Source organism: Tamandua tetradactyla, chromosome 5, assembly GCF_023851605.1.
Source record: "Tamandua tetradactyla isolate mTamTet1 chromosome 5, mTamTet1.pri, whole genome shotgun sequence".
In the NCBI taxonomy this organism is placed as follows: domain Eukaryota; kingdom Metazoa; phylum Chordata; class Mammalia; order Pilosa; family Myrmecophagidae; genus Tamandua; species Tamandua tetradactyla.
This window is the reverse complement of record NC_135331.1, coordinates 154185942-154210130: the sequence shown is the minus strand read 5'-3', so window position 1 is coordinate 154210130 and position 24189 is coordinate 154185942. Positions and strand designations below refer to the sequence as shown.

At 37.7% G+C, this 24189-nt stretch overlaps 1 protein-coding gene across 1 annotated transcript; it reads left to right on the top strand.

The window, feature by feature from the left end:
• Window positions 1-2532: 2532 nt before the first annotated feature.
• On the top strand, window positions 2533-6712 carry NDUFAF4 (NADH:ubiquinone oxidoreductase complex assembly factor 4). The gene is made up of 3 exons (XM_077159285.1): window positions 2533-2752; window positions 3370-3473; window positions 6126-6712. The coding sequence occupies exons 1-3, from the start codon at window positions 2617-2619 to the stop codon at window positions 6411-6413; spliced, it is 528 nt and encodes a 175-aa protein (XP_077015400.1). The 5' UTR covers window positions 2533-2616; the 3' UTR covers window positions 6414-6712.
• Window positions 6713-24189: the final 17477 nt, after the last annotated feature.

Sequence of the window (24189 nt, the reverse complement as noted above, 5' to 3'; positions counted from 1 at the left end):
ACCAATGATAAAGGTATAGGCAGAGAAAGAAAGACTGAAGAGGGTAAAGGGAAGCAAGGACAGGATTGGTTCTCCTTATTTTCCAACAGCAGGAAAAGGCAGGTGGCATTTATGTCCCTGAGCTACTGATTCCCACCCATATTCCAACTAATGAGCTCAAGCATGCAAAGCATGCCAATCAGCAAATAAAAATTGAGGTTAAAATATTAATTAATTAATTAATTAATTAATTATTTTTACTGCATGTTTGGGTCTCCCTTTACTTTCAGATATTTAGTTATTTTAGCCATTTCATGCATACTGTATGTAGACCACAGCTTCAGACTATTTTTGTCCTTTTTCAAATTTCTACCTGCTCTGTAAAATGGAAAGCATTTTACAGACAGAAATACCAAATGCCCTTGTTCTAGACACTTTATATTTCTAGTCTGTGAAACTCAGTAATTAATATCATCTGTTTTATAGTGAGGAAACTAGGTTCATCTGTATTCAGTAACTTGCATAAGGACACACCTCTGATTGTGGAGCTGGTGACTCACTTCAGGCAGAGAGAGAATTTCTCCAGGGCCTAGACCCCAGCTCAGGGGTCCTAGTTCTCTTTGGGTCCATTTGACATTTGACTTTTATTTAGTACTTATTGTTCAATGTGATGTATACAGTGGGGAAAAAAAAACAGACAAAAAATGTATATAGCAGTGAAAAAGACAGACAAAACAAAATTCCTGTCCTCATAGAATTTACATTCTAAATTTGCTGGCAAGATCCTGAGTTATTTTCATTGGTAGTTTAAGGCATCCAGTGATACACACCCATCAGAAAACTCCACCCACAGGGGAGATTAATTCTGAGTAGCATCTTAGTTACATGGTCCTTAGGGACCTGACTTTCAACCCTCAACATAAGCGCAGGCGGAAGTGGATGGGGTAGTTCTGAGTTGAGACTTGCTGTTCATTTATATGTTTTGACAAGAAGAGCCAGAATTAGGCATCTGTGGCTTAGGTTCTAACTCCATGATGATCCTCAAGAGGTAACAGTTGACAGTGAGTTTCCAGTGGAGTACCTCTGCCTTCCTTTCTGCCTACGTGCTCCTTAACTATAGAGTCCACACTCTACCGGAAAGTGGAAATTCAAGGAGTTCGTTCATGCTGTAATTCCCAGCATCCGAGGCATTTACAGTAACTCCCAATGCTACATTTTCATGCTGCTGAAAGTAGGGTGGAATTTGTATGAAAATGAGTTTTTCACTTTTAAAAAACTTTAACAGCCAGTGAATGGCATTAGTACCATAATTTCCGAAGCGCATAGGACAGACTAAGGCCGAAGAAAACTTCTTGGCACCCATAGAATAGGATTAGTCATAAAAAGCATTGAATTATGAGCATGCTTATGGCCTAAAGATGGAAATCTTGGAGCAGCCTGCCACCTTCAGGATAACTTCCCAATGAACTCTACTAGAGAATCTGGTTTAGCTTTTATAAAACACAAGCATTTTAGACCTTTTTATATATATTTTAAGGCCACTTTATACATTCAATACCAGTTAAAACATTTCTCTATAATCAATGGTGGAAACTACGTTCCTTGTACGGCTTTCGCTATAATTAAACATTGCATTTAACAATTACACTAATCTTCTTTAAATAAATCTGCCTCTTTCATTATCTTTAATTGGATTATTTTGCTTTTAATAGGTTAAAAACAAACAACCAACTTCACTTCCCTAATTAGAATCCAGAACTCTAAAACCAAAATCTTGCATCAAGGATCTGTGAAAACTATTGCATAACTTTGGATATGCAATTGTTTGGATATGCATAACTGCTGTTTCCTTCTTGGTGAGTTTATTATGGATTAATCATAAATGAGAAGGAAAAATGAAGAAAAGAGAAAAGGAAGTATAACACCAAAATCGATACCATTAAGTCAAATGAAGGGTTATCAGGGCAGGTTGAAAAGCTAATGGGAAAAGGGAATACGGTGGCTCAAAATGCATCAAGCAAGGGGGCAGGAAAATAAGGGGAAACAAAAAGAGTGAATAAGAACAAATACTCATCGAGAATGAATACACTTTCATTATTTTCCTTTTCAAAAGTAGGAAAGGGCAATTTTAGAACCCTCTTAGATCCTGGTGGAACTAGTTCCCTTCTGGGCCGGCTCTCTTGGCTACACTGACCTTTGAAACGACTTCAAGGTCAGTTTCCTTAAGGCTTTGATACTCAACCCTGACTGCACTCCGGGATCACGTGGGAAACTTTAAAAAAAAAAAAAAAAAAAAAAACCAAAGCCTGGCCCCTACCCAGACCAATTAAATTAGGAAGTCTGAGTGAGGTCCACTGGTAAGGAACGGCTTTAAAGCTTCCCGGTGTCTCTACCACGCCCCTCCCCCGGAAGCAGCTTCTGGAGTGAGGCCCTTACCGTGCGGGGATACGGTCGGGGCAGAGAGCTGCGTGTGCCCTCCCAATCGCTAGAGGGCAACCTACGCGCACTTAGCGAGCGGCTGCCGTGAGCGGCCCAGCCGATCACAGAGGTGCGCATGCTCAGTGTGTCCCGGAGGCGGCACTGCGCGTGTGTTGTCCCACGTGCCATTTGAACCTGAGGGCATCATGCTGTGAAGAGATGGGGGCAGCGGTGATTCGCGCGATCAGGAACTTCAACCTAGAGAGCCGTGCAGAACGGGAAATCAGCAAGAGGAAGCCCTCTCCCGCTCCCATGCACCCCTCCACCCAGAGCCTCCTGCGACAGGAGATGAACCGTGAGTGGTCCGAGCGCGCGTCAGACGTGGGCTCACTGCGTGGCCGGGTGGCTCGGCGCCCGTGGACCTCGGTCCAGAGGCTCGGGGGATCGCCGTGAACCTGCTGTATCGTTGTACACGAGTCAGTCGTCCTGGTACCGGGGAGAGCGGGCGGGACGCTGCGGGCGTAGGGAGGTGAAGCTTCTAGCTGGTGACATCGCGAAGGTCTCCCGGTGCCCGGGGAGGAGACTGCTCCGCCTGCTTTGTCGTCTGCGCTGACCCTGGCCTTCGCCCCGGCTTCGTCATTAATATTCAACGGTTTAATGCAAAGAGTCAAAATCAGGAGAAATCGTGTGCAGCGGAAGTGAATGACGTGCTTGCAGTAAAATTGGAAGAGAATCCTTTTTTGAATGTCATGGTTTTCTCTAGGCGTCTTCATAGAAAGATGAACGGGGAGCCAGACCTATCAGGCTATGTAGTTTGATTGACATTTAAATATTTTCCTTCCTGTCCAAGAGATTGTGTTGATTGCAAAAAAAAAAAAAAAAAAAAAGCGAAAAATTAGTGTATTAAATGTTTAGGTTCTTCGATGAAATTTTCTTTGGTTTTAATTTTGTAACATTTTTTTCTTTCCTAAGGCCACCCAGAATTTATAGGAGAAATTTCTAGAAAAGATGACAAACTGCTGTCATTGCTAAAGGATGTTTATGTTGATTCCAAAGATCCTGTGTCTTCTGAGCAGGTAATGGGTGTTTAAATAAATAACTTAGCCTTTTTGGGCTCCAGGAAAATGATGTATTACTTTCTTTCTACTCTCCGGAAATGCTGTCAGAGACTAAGAGAAGTGTGGCAACAGCTAAAAGAGAGTGAGCACTTTCCAAGCGTAAAAATGTCAATGTACTTGGAACCAGAGTACAATAGATTTAAGTACAGTTCTAAAGAAGACACTGTCTTTTTTCAGAAATTTTAAAAGATTTATAGAAGTATTGGTTGCATGCAACTGTCTAAATTATAGAATATCATTTTAGAATGTGTTTGATTTGGTACAGTACTTCTCATAGTCATTTGAGTGACAAAAGGAGCATTTTAATATTCTTTTCTTATCCTCTCTGGATTGAGGTGTACTCTAATTTTAGGAGCTCCATTAGTGATTTTTGTTTATTTTTTAAGACATTTCTAGATGGGCCATGTAACATTCAGAAGAGGATCACAGAATACATTAGGAATGGGGTCCTCCCTGTTAAGAAAGACCGGTTAAGGGACTTTCTCAGTAGTTCTGCATGAGATGTTGCATGGCCTACAGTGATTTAGTAATAGGGAGAAGAGTGAATGGGATTAAGTGTCTTAGGTGGCAGTAGTGTTAGGATTTGGTCATTCACTAGATGTCATGGATAAAGGAAAGGGAGTATCTGGTATTATACTCAGTTCAGGTATAATCTCTAGTTTTTGATGTGGGCTATTGGAGATGGGTGGTATTTGTCATTGAGATTGGAAATAGAAGGGTAGAACTAGATTTTCTTGTGAAAGTGGTACATTGATTTTTTACATGTGGAATTAGAGGTGCTAGTAGGTCATCCAAGTGGAGATGCCTGGTAGGCATTTGGAAACTTGGCTTTGAAAGTCAGGAGAAAGGTGTGTGTGAGATCACATCTTTGGAAGTCATACACATGTAGGCCAAAATAGAAATTAGAGGAGTACATGGATTAGAAAGACTGTAAAATGAGAAAAGAGCCTGGGCCAGAATGTGGGAGCACTAACAATTAAGAGCAGAGAAGGGGAAGGCCCCACAAAACAAACGAGAAGGAATCACTGGAATGGTAGATGGAAAACCAGGGGAGGGGGGAAGCCAAGGAAGAAGATAGTTACAGATATATTGGAGTGGTTGACAGTGTCAGATGCTGTAGTAGGTTTAAAAAAGCCTGAAAATTTTTCTTTGAATTTAGCAACTCGATCATTAGAACAAATATCATTATCTTTTAAAACGTAACCAAAAAAAAAAAACCTGTTCTCCAGAAAGTCAGAACCAACATATATAAAGGGATTTCTTAAAAGAATTGACTCACATAACCATGGGGATTGGCAAGTCTGAATTCCATAGGGCAGGCTGGAAACTTCCAAAAAAAGGTGAATCTGAAGTTTGGCTCATCTGAACTCTGTAGGGTAGGCCATAAGCTGGAAACTGATCAAAGTGAAGTTGTATTGCCTAGGAGAAGCAGGCTGGTGAGGAAGAGGCAGAAATTCTTCTCTAACCTTTGAAATCCTTCGTTCTCATGTTAAGACCTCCAACATTTTGGATTATAAGACCCCCTCATTGCTGAATTCAATCTCGTTTGTTGATTGTGGATGAAACCAGTTCAGACAGAATCAACTGACTTTAGAAACTAATCCATCTACAAAATACCCATATGGTAACAATCAGACCAGTGCTTGCTTGACCAAACACCTGTACACCATAACCTAGCCAAGTTGACATGTGAAATTAACTCATCACAACTGGTTACAAAGGAAGTGTTGTTTTAGGATTTGGTTGGTATTTATAAAAGGTGACGACCCTAGCATTTTCTAAACTTTTTTTTCATTGTAAAATATAACATATATACAAAGCAAAGAAAGAAAAAAACAGTAATTTTCAAAGCACATTTCAACAAGTAGTTACAGAACAGATCCCTAGAGTTTGTCATGGGCTACCATTCCACCGACTATAACATGTTTATATTTTGAGCAGAAAGCAGCAGTAGGCAGGGTACAGTTGAAAGGAAAAGAGAAGGGAAGGATTGGCATAGCTAGATGATGGAAATGGGGTACAGAGTACAGATGCAGGGATTAAGTTTGGGTAGGACAGACAGTAGAGGAAAGGATGGGCATGCATAGGTTTTATTTATTTTTCTTGGGGTATGAGAGGTGTTAGTTTACTATAGCTGAGGTGAGAGGCAAAAAGTGATAGAAATGTTTGAATTAGTTCAGAGTATTTGGTGGCATTGAAGATGAAATAGGGAGCTAGGGAACAGAATGTAGATGATCAAGTAAGCTGTTAGGGCAGGATCAGAATCCTACCTTTCTAAAGCAGGTAGTTTTTAGATCTAATCAATGCTTTTCTTTTTATTCTTTTAATATACGTAAGATAATACGGTGAGTAAATGGTATATATTTGATTATTTTCTGGAACTACCTAAATTTGTTAATGATGATTGAGGTATGTATATTTTAATGCAATGAAATAGCAGTGTCGCAGAGCTGTTGTAGAACTGTGACTAATTATAATGAAAACATGTAATTGGGGAAGAATGTGTAGTATTTACTTGAAGGAGAAAAATGGAGATAAGAGAAGTGTAGAAGTAGATGTCAAGTATTTTCTTTCATTCTAAAAGCCTTTTTCCCCCGCTTTACATACTAGGTAAAAGATGCTGCAAGACGTCAAGAGCCAAAGGAGTACAGATTGCCTAAAGGCCATCACTTTGATATGATGAATATTAAGAACATTCCTAAAGGCAAAATTTCTGTTGTAGAAGCATTGACAGTTCTCAATAATAATAAACGTTATCCTGAAACATGGACTGCTGAGAAAATAGCCCAAGAATACCATTTAGAACTGAAAGATGTAAATGCCTTACTCAGATATTTTGTTGCTTTTGATGTCAAAGTCTTCACTCCTGAAGACAAAAAAGCAATACAATCAAAATGAAGAGCATCACAAAATTACTTTTCATAAGTCTACTCCTCATCCCCTTGTTCTGTTTGTTTCCTCACTTTTAGCGTATTAAATTATATAAAGCTCCCTGGTGAGATCACTTTAGTGAGCTCTGCTGACTTTTCAATATTGCTGATAGGTTGAGTCTTGTTATTTTTTTTTTAATTTTTGATTTGGTTTAGGTATATGAATGTGTATGTCAGCATGCTAATCAGCAACACATCCATTAATTTATTGTAAATAAAAGAATCTGTTATTTTAGGCGCATCATGTCATCAGCTTTTAAATTAATTATAAGGTCTCTTGGGAAACGTCCTGAATACCTCATTTAACATTCACATTTTCACCTTCCAATTTAGGTAGGTAGTTCATATATCCTATAGAATAGTGAAAATAAGTTCTGTCTCTCAAGAGTGACATTTTCATGTTAAAAAAATATAGACTTGACTGAGATAGAGTAACCGTATTTTGCAAATAAAGGCAGACTGGAGATGATACAAATCAATAGAAAATAGATTTTTATGACCACTCCAGAGAAGGAATAAGAAATATCAGGGTTTATTTTATTTAAATTGGTTTTAAGTATGGAATAGCCATCTTTAAAATTATAAAAGTAAGTAGTGTTAGAGCAGGCCACGGTGGCTCAGCAGTCAGAGTTCTCTCCTGTCATGCTGGAGACCCAGGTTCGATTCCCGGTGCCTGCCCAGGCAAAAAAAAAATGTAAGTGGTGTTGGAACTGCAAGTGTAGTTCAGTAGTAGAATTCTCACCTGCCATGCGGGAGACAGGTTCAATTCCTGGTCTATGCACTTCCCCCCAAAAACAAACAAAAATTCAACAAAGGGTGCTGAAATAACAGGATACTCACCTGGAAAAACAATGAAATGACCCATGCAGCAAAAAAAAAAAGTGGTGTTTACTTAAAATTTTAGCAACCCATGCTTTAACAAACAGAAATTGTTTTATCCAAGAGCTTTCAGAGAGATAGGCAGCTGTGGGAACCATGGAAAACTAACTTCTCTGGATATAATGTAGAAATAGAGGAAAAGTTTAAAGAATGTTTAAATCAAAGATGAAGCATTGTAAATGAGATTTAGCAATGAAATATTTGTATTTTCTGATTGTAATGCTACTTGGGAAAAGAGAAACAGTGGGCAGGTAGAAGCATGAAATGTGACCGTAAGGAACCTAAGAAATCGCTTTCATTGATTTTGTAAACTTTCATGAGCGTAACTATTATCAGTACTAAGATATTGGGGTGATTTTGGTAATTTAGCTGCCATATATTAACTGGGATCTCGGGTACATTGTGTACCCCCTTTGAGACAGAATTTTCCTCTACAAAATGGATATAGTGCTCCCTTAAAGCTAAGCGTTCCTGAGAAGATAAATGAGATGGATACGGATTACACAGGTCCAAATAAGTATGAATTGCTTTTTGCAGTTGAGGATTAAAGCCTAGGGATACATGACCTAAGATTATTCTATATTTTGGCCATAACCAGGTCTAGAATTTAGGTTTTCAAAATCCTAAGGTTTTTTTTTTTTTTTTCCTGAGGGGAGACAGGTATTACTACTTTCCAGAGAATCCCCTGGAAATTGAATGGAAGGAGCTAGTTTCCTTTCTCCAATACTTGAACCACTAGTGCTGTTATTTCTGAGCCATCTTCCCTGTTCAAATCTGTAGTGTGTGGTTAAGTAGCTGCAAATTTGGCTGCTGTTGCATAGTATCACATGATAAAGTACTTCCCATATTATTAGTCTGTGGTATTGCTTTTTATTATGTGTACAAGAGCACTTGGTTAGTAGTGTCATCACAGAAAGAGCTTGAATTTTAGATTGAGAAATCCTGTGTAGATCTCAGCTTCACCACTAGCCATGTAATCTTGGAAGTCCTCAACTGTAAAACAGGCAATAATTGCTAACATTTTAAAATATACTTAGCTGTAGATTAGGCACTAATGTAGATGCGTCACTGGTTTATGGTCATTGAGTTGCTGAATAGGATAAGTATTATTACCCATACGGGGAACATTGTTTTACAGAAACATTGAAGCCCATAGAACTTCAATAACTTCCCAAAGCTTACCTAGTAAGTGGTGGAACCTGGAATTAAATCCTAGTAAGTTATAGTAGGTTATCTTCAGAACCTTGTGCTCCTAAGAGTTCTGCTGTCTGTTCATAGAATTGTGAAATTTTAATGAGATGATATGCAAGTTGTCTGGGATCTATGAGGCCAGGACTCCTCCGTGCCCACTGTGAGCAAGAATCACCTGTAGAGCTCTGGAAAAACACAGACACTTGGGCCCTCTTAACTATAACGAACTGGGTTAGTAGAAAGTCTAGGAAATTCCTGGACACCTCTATTATGTAAAATATACCATGGGAAAGAGCCACTATAGCAGGCACTGGAGAATCGTCGGTTTGTGTGAGAGTGCAGTGAAGTAGTTCACCTTCATCTGGAGTTCTTGTTTGTGATTCATTATCAACGAGAAAACATCAGCCTCAGGATCTCAGATAGACATACTCTGCTTACCTACTATATACCATACCTCGAAAGGTGTGCTTCGGATAAGCAGGTGAAGGTGCTTCATAGATTAATTGTATTTTAATTACAGTAAGGGATGTAATCGTTTTTCATGATATCTTTGGATATGATTGAAAAATATTTTTGGTATCCCTGGAGCTCTAGTAAAGTTGACTCAGGCCATGAGGTGTTTTGCTGAGAACACGGCTCTTCCAAGAGTCAGGAGTGTATCAGGTGTGCAGAGGAGACACAAAGAGGTGTTTGCCACTTCCTGTTGGCAGCCCCTTGGAGGCCCATCTACATTCTTAATCTACGAAAGTTACTTTTCAATGATTCCTGACCCCAACTTTCTTAACTGGGTTAGTTGAAATTTAGAAGAAAAATATTTGTAAAACATTTTGAGATCCTTAAAATATATTCACCATATATTTATTAGGTGCCTACCATATACCAGAGAGAAAAATCTAGGAGCAAATCGGTGAACAAGATGAAGTCCCTGATTTTGAGACTGTATTACCTTTTAAATAGACACACTTATTAATTCATTTTGTAAATTTTAATGTGTTTTCTTTGTCCGGGCTATCTTCAGCACCTGGTGAAATGAGCTTAATCAATGTTTTGAAGTAGGCTTCAAAATCACGGAGAAATAAAGTATGTTGAACTATTAGTTTGTGGGATCAAATATGATCAAACAGGATTTTGTACCTTCTCATTTAAAAAGCAAAGCTGTTTCTTTTTTTTTTTTATTTTTTTTATTTTTTATTTTTTTTATTAACGGAAAGAAAAAAAAAGAAATTAACACAACATTTAGAAATCATACCGTTCTACATATGCACTCAGTAATTCTTAACATCATCACATAGATGCATGATCATTGTTTCTTAGTACATTTGCATCGGTTTAGAGGAACTAGCAACACAACAGAAAAAGATATAAAATGTTAATATAAAGAAAAGAAATAAAAGTAGTAATAATAGTAAAAAACAACAACAACAAACAAACCAACAAGCAAACAAAAACAAAAAAAGCCCTATAGCTCAGATGCAGCTTCATTCAGTGTTTTAACATGATTACTTTACAATTAGGTATTATTGTGCTGTCCATTTTTGAGTTTTTGTATCTAGTCCTGTTGCACAGTCTGTATCCCTTCAGCTTCAATTACCCATTGTCTTACCCTGTTTCTAACTCCTGCTGAACTCTGTTACCAATGACATATTTCAAGTTTATTCTCGAATGTCCGTTCACATCAGTGGGACCATACAGTATTTGTCCTTTAGTTTTTGGCTGGATTCACTCAGCATAATATTCTCTAGGTCCATCCATGTTATTACATGGTTCATAAGTTTATCTTGTCTTAAAGCTGCATAATATTCCATCGTATGTATATACTACAGTTTGTTTAGCCACTCTTCTGTTGATGGAGATTTTGGCTGTTTCCATCTCTTTGCAATTGTAAATAACGCTGCTATAAACATTGGTGTGCAAATGTCCGTTTGTGTCTTTGCCCTTAAGTCCTTTGAGTAGATACCTAGAAATGGTATTGCTGGGTCGTATGGCAATTCTATATTCAGCTTTTTGAGGAACCGCCAAACTGCCTTCCACAGTGGTTGCACCCTTTGACATTCCCACCAACAGTGGATAAGTGTGCCTCTTTCTCCGCATCCTCTCCAGCACTTGTCATTTTCTGTTTTGTTGATAATGGCCATTCTGGTGGGTGTGAGATGATATCTCATTGTGGTTTTGATTTGCATTTCTCTAATGGCCCGGGACATTGAGCATCTCTTCATGTGCCTCTTGGCCATCCGTGTTTCTTCTTCTGGTAGGTGTCTGTTCAAGTCTTTTTCCCATTTTGTAATTGGGTTGGCTGTCTTTTTGTTGTTGAGTTGAACAATCTCTTTATAAATTCTGGATACTAGACCTTTATCTGATATGTCGTTTCCAAATATTGTCTCCCATTGTGTAGGCTGTCTTTCTACTTTCTTGATGAAGTTCTTTGATGCACAAAAGTGTTTAATTTTGAGGAGCTCCCATTTATTTATTTCTTTCTTCAGTGCTCTTGCTTTAGGTTTAAGGTCCATAAAACCGCCTCCAGTTGTAAGATTCGTAAGATATCTCCCTACATTTTCCTCTAACTGTTTTATGGTCTTAGACCTAATGTTTAGATCTTTGATCCATTTTGAGTTAATTTTTGTATAAGGTGTGAGATACGGATCTTCTTTCATTCTTTTACTTATGGATATCCAGTTCTCTAGGCACCATTTATTGAAGAGACTGTGCTGTCCCAGGTGAGTTGGCTTGACTGCCTTATCAAAGATCAAATGTCCATAGATGAGAGGGTCTATATCTGAGCACTCTATTCGATTCCATTGGTCGATATATCTATCTTTATGCCAATACCATGCTGTTTTGACCACTGTGGCTTCATAATATGCCTTAAAGTCCGGCATCACTAGACCTCCAGCTTCGTTTTTTTTCCTCAAGATGTTTTTAGCAATTCGGGGCAACCTGCCCTTCCAGATAAATTTGCTTATTGGTTTTTCTAATTCTGAAAAATAAGTTGTTGGGATTTTGATTGGTATTGCATTGAATCTGTAGATCAGTTTAGGTAGGATTGACATCTTAATTATATTTAGTCTTCCAATCCATCAACACGGTATGCCCTTCCATCTATTTAGGTCTTCTGTGATTTCTTTTAGCAGTTTTTTGTAGTTTTCTTTATATAGGTTTTTTGTCTCTTTGGTTAAATTTATTCCTAGGTATTTTATTCTTTTAGTTGCGATTGTAAATGGGATTCGTTTCTTGATTTCCGCCTCAGCTTGTTCATTACTAGTGTATAGAAAAGCTACAGATTTTTGAATGTTGATCATGTAGCCTGCTACTTTGCTGTACTCATTTATTAGCTCTAGTAATTTTGTTGTGGATTTTTCTGGGTTTTCTACGTATAGTATCATATCGTCTGCAAACAGTGATAGTTTTACTTCTTCCTTTCCAATTTTGATGCCTTGTATTTCTTTTTCTTGCCTAATTGCTCTGGCTAGAACTTCCAACACAATGTTGAATAATAGTGGTGATAGTGGACATCCTTGTCTTGTTCCTGATCTTAGGGGGAAAGTTTTCAATTTTTCCCCATTGAGGATGATATTAGCTGTGGGTTTTTCATATATTCCCTCTATCATTTTAAGGAAGTTCCCTTGTATTCCTATCTTTTGAAGTGTTTTCAGCAGGAAAGGATGTTGAATCTTGTCAGATGCCTTCTCTGCATCAATTGAGATGATCATGTGATTTTTCTGCTTTGATTTGTTGATATGGTGTATTACATTAATTGATTTTCTTATGTTGAACCATCCTTGCATACCTGGGATGAATCCTACTTGGTCATGATGTATAATTCTTTTAATGTGTTGTTGGATACGATTTGCTAGAATTTTATTGAGGATTTTTGCATCTGTATTCATTAGAGAGATTGGTCTGTAGTTTTCTTTTTTTGTAATATCTTTGCCTGGTTTTGGTATGAGGGTGATGTTGGCTTCATAGAATGAATTAGGTAGTTTTCCCTCCACTTCGATTATGTTGAAGAGCTTGAGGAGAGTAGGTACTAATTCTTTCTGGAATGTTTGATAGAATTCACATGTGAAGAGCTGTTTCTTTTAAGGCTTGAGTTAGATGCTAAACTTATCCATGACTTTAACAGAATATTTGTAACATTACAGGCAGGACTAGGGAAAAACATTCAGGATTTTAAAACAAGCGAGTTAATTTAAAAGTAAAAATAAAGCTCTTTATTCATTTAAAAGATAAATGCACTTAAAAATTGGAGAGCTGCTGTTCCTTGTGCTTGAAGGAGGGAAAGAGAAATTCTGCTTGATTGGCTCTGGATCAAGGATGTCTTAAACAATATTTAATGAGCAGGGTGGCACTCTGTTGAAACAGTGTGTGCTGACCAATGATGCAGATTGAATACTAGCATTGTCTGGATCTAAAGTTTATTATGAAAGAAGAAAAGGAAGGAGCAGGGGATAGAAGGATAAGGATGTTGTTGCAGGGGATAGAAGGAAGAAGGGTGTTGTTGAAGAAAATAAATTTTCTGGGGGATATCAGAAGGAAGAAGGAAAGAACTTCCTGAGATGAAAAGGTTTGGAGTTAACAGTTTTGGCAGAGGAAAGAAAGGAGGTAGGTAAACAGGGTAGGAAAGAGAGCTGGGATCCAAGGAGATGATCTAGGAAAAGGTGCCCAAGGAGCGAGAGTCTGGCTGTTGGAGAATAGGTATACTGGCAAAGTTCTACCATAAATCGGGTGACCATAGAGTTTATTGACCCAAAGTGTTATGGGAAGGTCTTGAGACTGAAAGGGTACTACAGTTAGGTTAGGACAACAAGCATAAATTTGGATTGTCAAGACAAATTAGGAGATAACGGTTACCGTAACCACAAAAGGTACCCTAATCCTGAAGGATACCTGGGAACTGGATGCTTAGCCTCCACTTTGTTGCCACTTAATATCTCACCATCGGCCACTCAGGCATAAATTCTGTCTGTGCCAGAAGGCTTTGCTTGGCTCCCAACTAACACTTGTGTATGGAAATCCCCTCTCCATGTTTACTCAATGCCCCTGAACACTCATAACGCCCAGAAAAAAAGAAGGTGGGGTGCTGGGTGGTATTGTGGTAAAGAATCTCCTGTACTTGGAGGAGCTGAACTCAAGGCACCCCACATTGGGGCTGTATTTGAAGACAGCCTTATTGGGCACAAGTTCAAAATATACAAGAAATGAGCAAATATAAAAGAAGATCTTACACACCTCAAATAGCCATCATTCTCTGCTGGGTAGCTACTTTATCTTGCCCTGACAAAGGCAAACTATTAAATAGTTTAACAAAGGAAAGTATATCCATTCGTTTAACTGGATATTCCATTTCTTATTTCTGCTTTCAGAATAATAGGACTAAATTACTTGTTAGGAGAAATGATTAAATATCAGAAACACTTAGATATAAATTACTATATAAAAAACAGAGCTTTACACTGAGAACCTTTGGGTCACTAATTCCACAGACTCCTTCTGCTCTGCTCTACTTATTTTTTTTTTTCACAATCACACAGTCACATTGTAAAAGTTATATCGTTATACAATCTTTTTCAAGAATCAAGGCTACTGGAACACAGTTCAATAGCTTCAGTACTTCCCTCTAGCCACTGCAATGCACCATGAACTAAAAAGGGATATCTATATAATGCATAAGACCAACCTCCAGGATAACTTCCTGACTCTGAAATCTCTCTGCCACTGAAACTTTGTCTCATTTCTGTCTTCCCCCTTTTGGTCAACCCCATGATGCTGGGCCCCGGCTCATGCCAGGAGTCCTGACCCACATTGTCAAGGAGATTTACACCCCTGAGAGTCAAGTCCCATGTAGAGGGGAGGGGAGTGAGTTCACCTGCCGAGTTGGCTTGGAGAGGGACCTCTGTCCTACTTTGCCACAGTCAGTGCCTCAACAATAGAGCTTTGTTTTGAGAGCACATGTGAATAGAATTGTAGAAGAAATGCTCACTTTTTAGAACAGAATCCTGAGCAGAGTTAAGGCTCTCTAATTTTTTTTTTTATGTATTGATGCTGTGAAGCAGATATTATGTAACACAGAAATTACTCCTCTGTGTGCTTCCTGTGACAAAGAAGTCAAGAAGAGAGTCATTGTGAAGAGGAATAATTTGGGGATAAAAATTAAGCAAAATGGGATATTCCAGTACCTTGTTTTGAGAAAGAATCTTTGATATGAAAGGAATTGATAACAGAGTACAGTCTTGATGAGCAGGAAAATTTCTTGGTTGCATAAGAGAATATAACCTTTGAAAGAGTTATCTAATTTTGAAAGAGGAAAATCAAAATGATGTCACCTGACTGACAGCAAACTGCTTTTATCAAAGTGATCTTGGCTCCAAAGGAAGCAACTTAATGGAGAATTTATGTGTATCCATATCTGAAAACAGAGGGAGCCACTGAGGAAAAGTATAACAATTTCTAAAATGAGCCTCTGTGGTTTTTCGATTTCTAGAAGGATAAAATATTGATTGAATTTAATACACATATATTTGATAGAAAAAATTCCATTTAGAACTAATAATGTAATAGGTTCATGCACAACTTGGTCAGGCAATGGTGCCAAGTTGTTCAATCAAGCAAGCACTGGCCTAATTGTTACTGTGAAGATGCGTCATGGACTTAAATCATCCTTAAGTTCATAGCATCGGTGGCTGATTACATCTACAATCAACTAGGGAGATTGTCATCAGCGATGAGAGACATTTCATTCGATCAGATGACGGCTTTAAAAGGGGAAGCGATGATTCCAGCAGTCAATAGAGAGAATTTTCATCTCTACTTCAGTCGACCTGCTTCTCCTGGGGAATTCAGCGGAAACTTCATCAGAGTTCCCAGCCTGCAGCCTGCGCAGTGAAATTTGGAACTTGTGCATCTCCACAGTTGGGTGAGACAATTTCATAAAATCTCATAATATTTACAGATATCTCCTGTCAGTTCTGTTTCCCTAGGGAACCCTGAGTAATATGTGACACTTAGCGTTCCTGCCACTTTAGTGGGTTTTGTAGCCTTGTGTCTGGGAAATATCATAGCCAAATTTTTCTGTGAATGTTTTCCTTCATTTCAAGATAAGCATAATAGAAATCATCACCTAACTTAATTGGCCTGTATAATGAAGCTTGCTACAATTTTTTTAGAAATTTTTTAATTAGCTATAATTCCCCTCAGTATTTCAATGATGCTTATTAATACTTGTTACACAATAGTATTTTTTGTTTAATATTTAAATTTTATTTTAGTTAACTCTTTTTCAGTATGTGGTATCATGATCTGATGTATCTTTACACAGATCAATAAGTATATAAACAGATACTGCTTTTTAATTGTTCAAACAAAAAACAATACAAATGGCTCCTATTTATTTAAAAAAATATTTTCATTGACAAATATCCACACACATACAATCCAACCATGTTATACAGTCAATGCCTCATATCATTCATAGTTGTTTATTCTTCACCATGATCATTTTTAGAACATATGCATCATTCCAGAAAAAAAAAAAGAACTCATATATCCCCTACCTTTCCCTCTCATTGACCCACAGTATTTCAATCTACCCAATTTTTACTCCCCCTATTATTTATTTATTTTTTTCCTTATTATTATTATTTTTTACTCATCTGTCCATACCCTGGATTAAAGGAGCATCAGATACAAGGTTTTCACAGTCATATAGTCACACTGTAAAAGCTATATAATTACACTGTCATCTTCAAGAATCAAGTCTACTGGAACACAGTTCAACAGTTTCAGGTACTTCCCTCTAGCCACTCAGTACACCATAAACTAAAAAGGATAACTATATAATGCATAAGACTAACCTCAAGGATAACCTCTTGACACTGTTTGAAATATTTCAACCTCTGAGATTTTATTTTGTCTCATTTCTCTCTTCCCCCTTTTGGTCGAGAAGGCTTTCTCATTCCCATGATGCCCGGTTCCGGCTCATCCTTGGGGGTCAGGTTCCCTGTTGCCAGGGAGATTTACACTTCTGGGAGTCATGTCCCATGTAGGGGAGAGGGCGAGTTCACCTTCTGAGTTGGCTTAGAGAGACAGGCCACATCTGAGCAGCAAAAGAGATTTTCTGGGGGTGACTCTAAGGCATAATTACAAGTAAGCTTAGCTTTTCCTTTGCAGGATTAAATTTCATAGGGGCGAGACCCAAGATTGAGGGCTCAGCCTATTGAATTTGCTGCCACCATTGCTTGTGAGAATATCAGGAATTCCCCAGATAGGGAATTTGAATACTTTCTCTTTTACCCCCAGTCCCCCAAGAGGACTTTGCAAATACTTTTTTATTCTCTACCCAAATTACTCTGGGTATATTGGGGCATCACACTAACCTGTACAAGCCAAGAAGCTCTCATGGCCTATTCAAGATTCCATGTGATTATGATGTTCAAGTAAGTTGACCATTCAAGTTAAATGAGATAATATTCTACATGACATATAAAATTTGCAACAAATAAACCTCTCTCCTTTTAGCCTCACACAGAGATTGAAGTTTGAAAATATGAGTCATGTCATCCTTTACCCAGTATTCCAGTTTATCTTAGTCCTATCCAGATCAACTTCATTCATATTTCTAGGTGAAGTCTGATCCCTTTTTCAGCTTTTTAAACAGTTCCTGTATGGGTTCTCTTGATTTTCATAGCTTCAGAGCTCTAACTCTGGGTCTCAGTTGTCACATAAATACCAGAAGTTTCAGGAAATGACCAGGTTATATACAAATAGCTCAGTATTCAGAATTTAGAAATATCAGTTACAACTCCTAAATAAATGTGACTACTGTAAGAGCTTACACTCTAGGAATCTTTACAATAGATCTTTCAACCTGATATCCATGCTCTTGACTTCAGTTCTCTGAGTTCGTCTATTATTGTTAATCCACATGAATGAGGCATGATAATATTTGCCTTTTTGTTTCTGACATTTTATTCAACATACCGTCCTTAAGGTTCATTCACCTAGTTGCATGCCTCACAATTTCATTCTTTCTTGCAGCTTCTCAGTAGTCCTTGTATGTAAACATTACAGTTCCCTTTTCCATTCCTTGGTTGTTGTACTCTTACACCACCTCCATCCATTGTGAATCTTGGACATTGCCACCATAAACCCCAGTGTGCAAATGCCCACCATGTCCCCACTCTCAGTTCCTCCTATTGATGGTTGCAAGAGCATATAGCAACCCCACCCCTAGCCTCCTGTGGAGCCACCACACTGCCCTCCAGAGGGGCTGTGCCTCTCAGCTTCCCTACGAATGGCGAATAATAGGTCCATCTCTTTCTCCACATTTTCTCTAGCACTTTTTTCTATTAAAAATTCTGTTCATGTTGAAACAATTTTATTTGCACATCATACAATCCAACCTAAATAAGCAGACATACCTTCGCCACCATAATCTATATGAAGACATTTCCTTTTCTTCCTCATAGTATCCATACCTCTTCTTCATGCCCCCTCCCCCTGCTTGTTGACATTTAGTTTTGGCATAATGCTTTTGCTACATTCAGTAGAATCATATTACAAGGTTACTGTTGTCCTATGTATTATTTAGATTATTAGTGGAGGGAAACCCTCACATAGAACATTCAACTCTGATTAAATTAATCAATTTCTTCTTAAGCCATTGTCATTCCTTATTCAATCATTTCTGTATCAACCTTTCTGTTCCTGGTGCTGGTTCATGACTAAAGCCATTGGTTTAGATAAGAAGCTTAGATATGGAAAAGCCTTTTAAAGACATCTTTTAGATGGAAAGAAGGAAGGAGGGATGGAGGGAGTGTTGACAGATGGAGAGAGAGAGACAGAGAGGAAGGAGAAGGAGGTGGAGGAAGAGGAGGAGAATTATTCCTACAAACATCCCAGAAATACTACAACATCACCAAAACAAAAGAGTACTTTTCCTCTTCTTAAATTATTCTTTTGTTACATTTTTTTTTCTTTTTGTCACTGACCCTGTTGCTTCTGGAGGAATAGTGAAAGATTATATAAAAGATTTTAAAAGGATCAGATTTAAGATCCTCAATGAGGCCTTTAAACATTTAGGTCTCCACATTTTATTTTTTTCAGAGACACACTTTTAGATAGGCCAACTTTTTGCCCCACTTCTGAATGATCAACAGCATACATATTTTTTTTTAACTTTCTTAATGTTCAAATACTTTATTAAGCAAAAAGAAGTCAGACATTCAACTTTTGTAAAAATTTTTTAGAAAGAAAAGTGGGTTTTTTAAATAATTTCCTCAAATCAATAATCTTACTATTCATTCATTCATTTGTTCATTCACTACAAATACTCCATTTAATTAATATCATAAAGCACAAAACTAGTGCAGGGCTGTGAGCTCGGTACAGGAGCAAGAGTTCTGATAAGGAATAAACATAGTCTCTGCTCTCCAGCTGGGATAGGAAAAGTGTACAAATTACCCCCTGTAGGGCAGAAGTAACCCAAGAAGTATAAATACAGGCAATGGGAGTTCAAAGGAGGGAGAGAGGGGAGGCCATACACAGTTGAGCAGGACTTATTTACCCTAATTGATGTTGTTGTCCCAAGGAGAATAAAGCTGCCATTTAAGGGGAAACAAATCATAGAAAGTAATTAGTTTAACTAAGGATTAATGTTCCCAGAGAGCCTGTGCAGGTAGAAGTTCTTTCCCTTCTGCAAATACACTTTCATGCTTCCAGAGAGGCTATTGAAAGTATTTGTGGTTTTGATTTTCTAATGCTGGGAGATATTTTCCCTGAAGAGCACTGCCGTGGCTGGTGGGGTGTAGGTTGAGACTCTCAATGTGATACTTACTGTGGGGCTTCAGAGCGGAGCAGCATGCTACCTTGAGATCGCACGTTAAGTTTATGGAGATCTCATGTTAAGGGTTAAACTCTAGCAAAGTCCCAGAGCTTTATATTTCACTAGACACCTAATGTCTCTACATACATTAAAATCCTTTGATTGTATAGGTGCTAGAGAACAGCCAATCTATGTCAGATTTTAGCTGCACATAATTATTTTTAAGGTAATAATTTGATCTTGGTGTATTTTGCATTGTGTAAAGTTCAGATTGGTTTATACTGAGATTTAGACAGGACATTTCTGTTTCTGATAACTTGGATTTTGGCCCCTTGAAATATGGAAAGACATTGGATGGTGTTTTGCATTGACTCATGTCCTCCAAAAAGATATGTTGACGTCCTTGCCCCCGGACCTCGGAATGTGACCTTATTTGGGAATAGGCTCATTGCAGATGGAATTAACTCCATTTAGATGAGGTCATACTGGAGTAGAGTGGGCCTTTCCAATATGACTGGTGTCTCTACAAGAAGAGAAGAGACAGTGAGGCAGAGAAGACGGCCAGGTGATGAGGAAGGTCCAGATGCAAGTGCTGCAGCTGCAACCAGGGAACACCAAGGACTGCCCAGTGTATCAACAGAGCTGGGTCAAGGCAAGGAAGGATTCTTCCCTACAGGTTCCAGGAAGCATGATCCTGCCCACACTTGGTTTCGAAGTTCTAGCCTCCAGAACGGCAGGACAACAAATTTCTGGTGTTTTGATATGGCAGCCCAGAAAGTAAGATAGATGTATTTTTGTCAGGATCTAGTCCGGCTTCTTCATTGTGGAGTTCAGATATGGTGTCTAAAGTCAAACAAATAAAAGTAGAGTTCAGAACCCAGTGTTCCGATTCTTCAATCAACCGTGTGGTGTTTCACCTAAATTATCTGAAGGTGACCTGGAGATGCTACAAGATTTTGGAGTCTCTATTCTGTCATCAGAATAGTAGGGAGAAAGGATTAGTAGGGGTAGTTCTAGATTTAAAGCTTCTAATTGTATTCTAGTGCTTTGAAAATATTTGTAACCCATATTTAATACCTGTGATTATTATTCATAAGTGAATTAGACGTTACAGAGCCTATTAGCAAGGGTTCATATATCAGCTAGTCCACCTATTGGGAAGTAACTTAAACATTCTCAACTTTGTTCTCCCACCAAAGTTTCCCCACCATTTATATAGCTGTGACAATTTTATTGTAAAAATTACAATAAATAGATGTTCATTATAAAACAAAAAAGCCCATCATTGTAGCAATGTACCATTTTTATATACTTCCTTATTTTAACTGTGATAATGACCAAAAAAATAGTTTCTGGTTCTCTTGCCATTATCATCTTCATGGATTTGTAAACTTAAATTCTTTCTACTTCCACTGTGCCCCTAGAATTATAAACTTTTATTACAAATTTGAAATATTTTCAGAATTTAAAATATATAGTAGTTTATGAATATAAAGTGAGGTGATTTCATTAGCTGAGAGTTTAATCAATTGAAAAGAAAAGAGCAGAATTCTGTAGCAGAATGTTTTAGTTTTAAAGGAATATCAAATCTGATTGGTGATAAAATAATATCATGAAAAATAGTATGAGAAATAAGACAATTGAGATTAATGCTTAATTATTTAATTTGATACACAGTATTATATGGTTAACTCCATCACTTGGAATTTTATCATTTGCCTGGAGTAGCATAAGTAGAGTATTAAAAAATGATCTCTAAGAAGAAAGAGATTGCTAAGCAAACTAACATTTGAGACAAGTACTAGGAACACATTTTAATTATCCAGGAGAATAAATTCTTTTAAAGACCCAAAATTGTTTCTAGACTTTAGTATATTACTAAGTATTTGACGAGTTATTGCTAATCACAAATGAATGCTTATCTATTTTCTCCAACTGAATTTCTGTTTAGAAAGACACGCTAGCAATTTGCCTCTCCTGTGAATTCACAGGGGATAAAACCATACTCTGATGAAATACTTAAAACTTAGACTTGTAATTAGTGGAGTTTCCACTTTTGTTAGCTTAATTGGGGAGATTTCAATCTAACTCCAATGACAGTGAATTTTTATGAAATGAATAATCTGCGGGAAACCCAAAGTAAATCTTTTATTCCTTTGAGGAGTATTATAGGTATAGGAGCTGTTGAGTTTATAATGATAATGGAGATATAGATACAGTGTTTATTATTTAATAGGTTCAGGACTAAGTGCTTTACATTCTTTTTTTCATTTTATTCTCACAATTGCTCTGTGAGGCAGCTTCTGTTATTATTCCCACTTTAGAGATGAGAAAACTGAATATTAGAGTGCTGAGTACATGGCCCAAGGTCATGTACTTCAAGTAAATGAGGGAGGGGGTATTTCAGTGTGTTTCCTTTCCAAAGCCCAGGGCTTGCCTCTGACGGTGGGCTGCCTCACCTCCACCACACTTTTCTCCTTGAATGCTCAGTTCCTAGAAAGCGAGATTCTTTTTAATTTTGAGGTTTGAAATGAATATGACTGCTGCATACAACAAAGATACTCAGAGAGGTAGATTTCAAAGAAATGTGAAACATCACAATAAATCTTTAGGAGGAAGTGGTCATTGGGCTGTACATAAAAGAAGAGGTAGAAGTTCAACATGGAGGAACGTCTAGAATGGAGAGAGAAAAATGTGCCAAGGCTTAGAAATGGAATGGGGAATGTGGAAATGGGCAATTATTTACTCAAACTTTGGTCAGTGGTTTACCCTGTAATTTTTTTAATCCGGCATCCCTCACTCCCCCCACTGGGGATTATGCCTTTGGATTTTTTACTTTCACAAGCTTGAAGCACCTAGACTCTCTTGTATTTCTGGAGGATATCTTCCATCGTTTTCTGTCTTGAGATTATGCAGGCTTGCTGTATGCCTCGTCTCAGATGAATCGCTGCTGGCATCTGAGGTGCACACACATTCTGTATAGAGTCCTTGGCAATGGCCAAGCTGAGAGAGGCTTCCTAATGCTGATTTATTGGCCCTCTATACCTTGGACATTCATGAGCTCAGAGAATGAAGGTCATGTTCCTAAATGAGACTCTCAAAGACAGGCACCGAAAGTTCTCTCTTCTCTTGACAACATCTTATTATGCTGATTATGGCATGTTGGTTGTTATGGTGATTGTAAGGAAGAGGAGGTGGAACAAAAAATGGATGGAGAAAGATTTGCTTTGAGGGGAGGAAAGTAGGCTCCAACCTCTTTTGCAAAAGCTCACTTTAATTAAATTGACTTGACTTTCAAATCACCTGTATCTGTGATGCTATTGTATTTTCCATATTCCATAAATACACCTAAGAATCCTTGTAAAGAAAGAAAAGGACTGTGGTTGTGCTTGTTTTAGTCCATTTGCCCAGTCTTTACCATCACTTAAACCTCTTCATTTATATTTATCGTCATGTCCTGAGAGGACCATGGTACGTTATTCCTATCCCCTTAGCAGCATTTACAGTTTTCACAGTGATTTCTCCAGACCTCTCACTTATGTAACTGGTTTTAATACTTATAATTAAAGCACAATAAAGAAGCTATGTAACCATATATATATATTATATTTATATATAAGCATTTATTCATCTGAGTAAGGGGTAAATGCCTTTACTATTCTTCAACAGTCAGTTCACATATTGTTTCTATTGATTTTTACATTAAGCAGAATTAATTAATCCTCTTGGCTAGGTCCTGTAAAGAGACTTAAGATTCTGGCAAATGTATGCCACTTACCGTCTAACAGTTCCTGCTGGGAGGGCTTTGAATAGCTGAAAATCACTTAGGGTCTTTTCTGGACTTCCTTCCTTCCTAGGTAATTGGGAAAGAATGTCTTTTTAGAACAGACACCCCATCAGCCAGACCTTGGAGGCAGTACAGTGTCCCTGCAAACAATTATGGGTAAGAAAAGTAAAGAATAGCCTACTTCCACGCTGCCTGAGCTATTAATTTAGGATTTGGGGCATATGGCCTAGATTTAGTTAGGGTCTATTTGTAAAATCCAAGGACGAAACAAAGCAACTGAACACATTGGGATTAGAAACCTCTTTTTCAAAAGGTAAAGATGGAGCAACTAGCTAATTTATCCTGTATCTCCTGAAACCATTCCTTCCCCTTCGTTAGGAGAGAGAAGACCAGACCTCTTTTTGAAAAGGAAAATATGAAAAGTTGTCAAGAATTTTAAAAAGATGATTTGCATTGTATTTTCCCCTTTATTTTCAAGAATAGTATTTGCATATACAAATACTTTTATTTATTCTAAAAGTAAGAGAGAAAAATGATAAACCTTTTAAGGTGGGCAGGTTAGAGATCAAAATACAACTACGAAGTTTTTAAACTAATAACACCACTGAATTATATATTTGAATGTGGTTAAAAAGGAAAATTTTAGGTTGTATATGTTACTAGAATGAAAAATTATTTTTTAAAAATCCCCATTGGACTGCACAACACAGTAAGCCCTAATGTAAACTATGGACTATGGTTAATAGAATAATTTTAATAATAATTTTGTTTCATCAATAATACAAAGGTACCACACTAATGCAAAGTGTTCATAATTGGGTGGGAGTGAGTGAGTTTGGGAACTCTATATTTCCTACATGATTCTTCTGTAAACCTACAACTTCTGTAATAAAAAAAATGTGATCATAAAAAATAAAACCATAAAATTCTAAAATAATGCAAATGTTTGTGGCAGTCTTGATTTACTTTCATTGTTTAGGCTGAGAGGATAGAGAAAAGAGGTTAAGCTATTTTCCTCTGCTAAAAGTCCCCAGACTCCTTTTTTTCCCAGAAGGTGATTTTTTTATGAAA

Excerpts from the sequence above, each read along its gene's own strand:
- NDUFAF4 (XM_077159285.1), top strand. The coding sequence starts at position 2,617 with ATGGGGGCAGCGGTGATTCGCGCGATCAGGAACTTCAACCTAGAGAGC. Across the intron at positions 2,753-3,369 it reads CCTGCGACAGGAGATGAACC|GCCACCCAGAATTTATAGGA; the intron begins GTGAGTGGTCCG and ends TTCTTTCCTAAG. Across the intron at positions 3,474-6,125 it reads ATCCTGTGTCTTCTGAGCAG|GTAAAAGATGCTGCAAGACG; the intron begins GTAATGGGTGTT and ends TTTACATACTAG.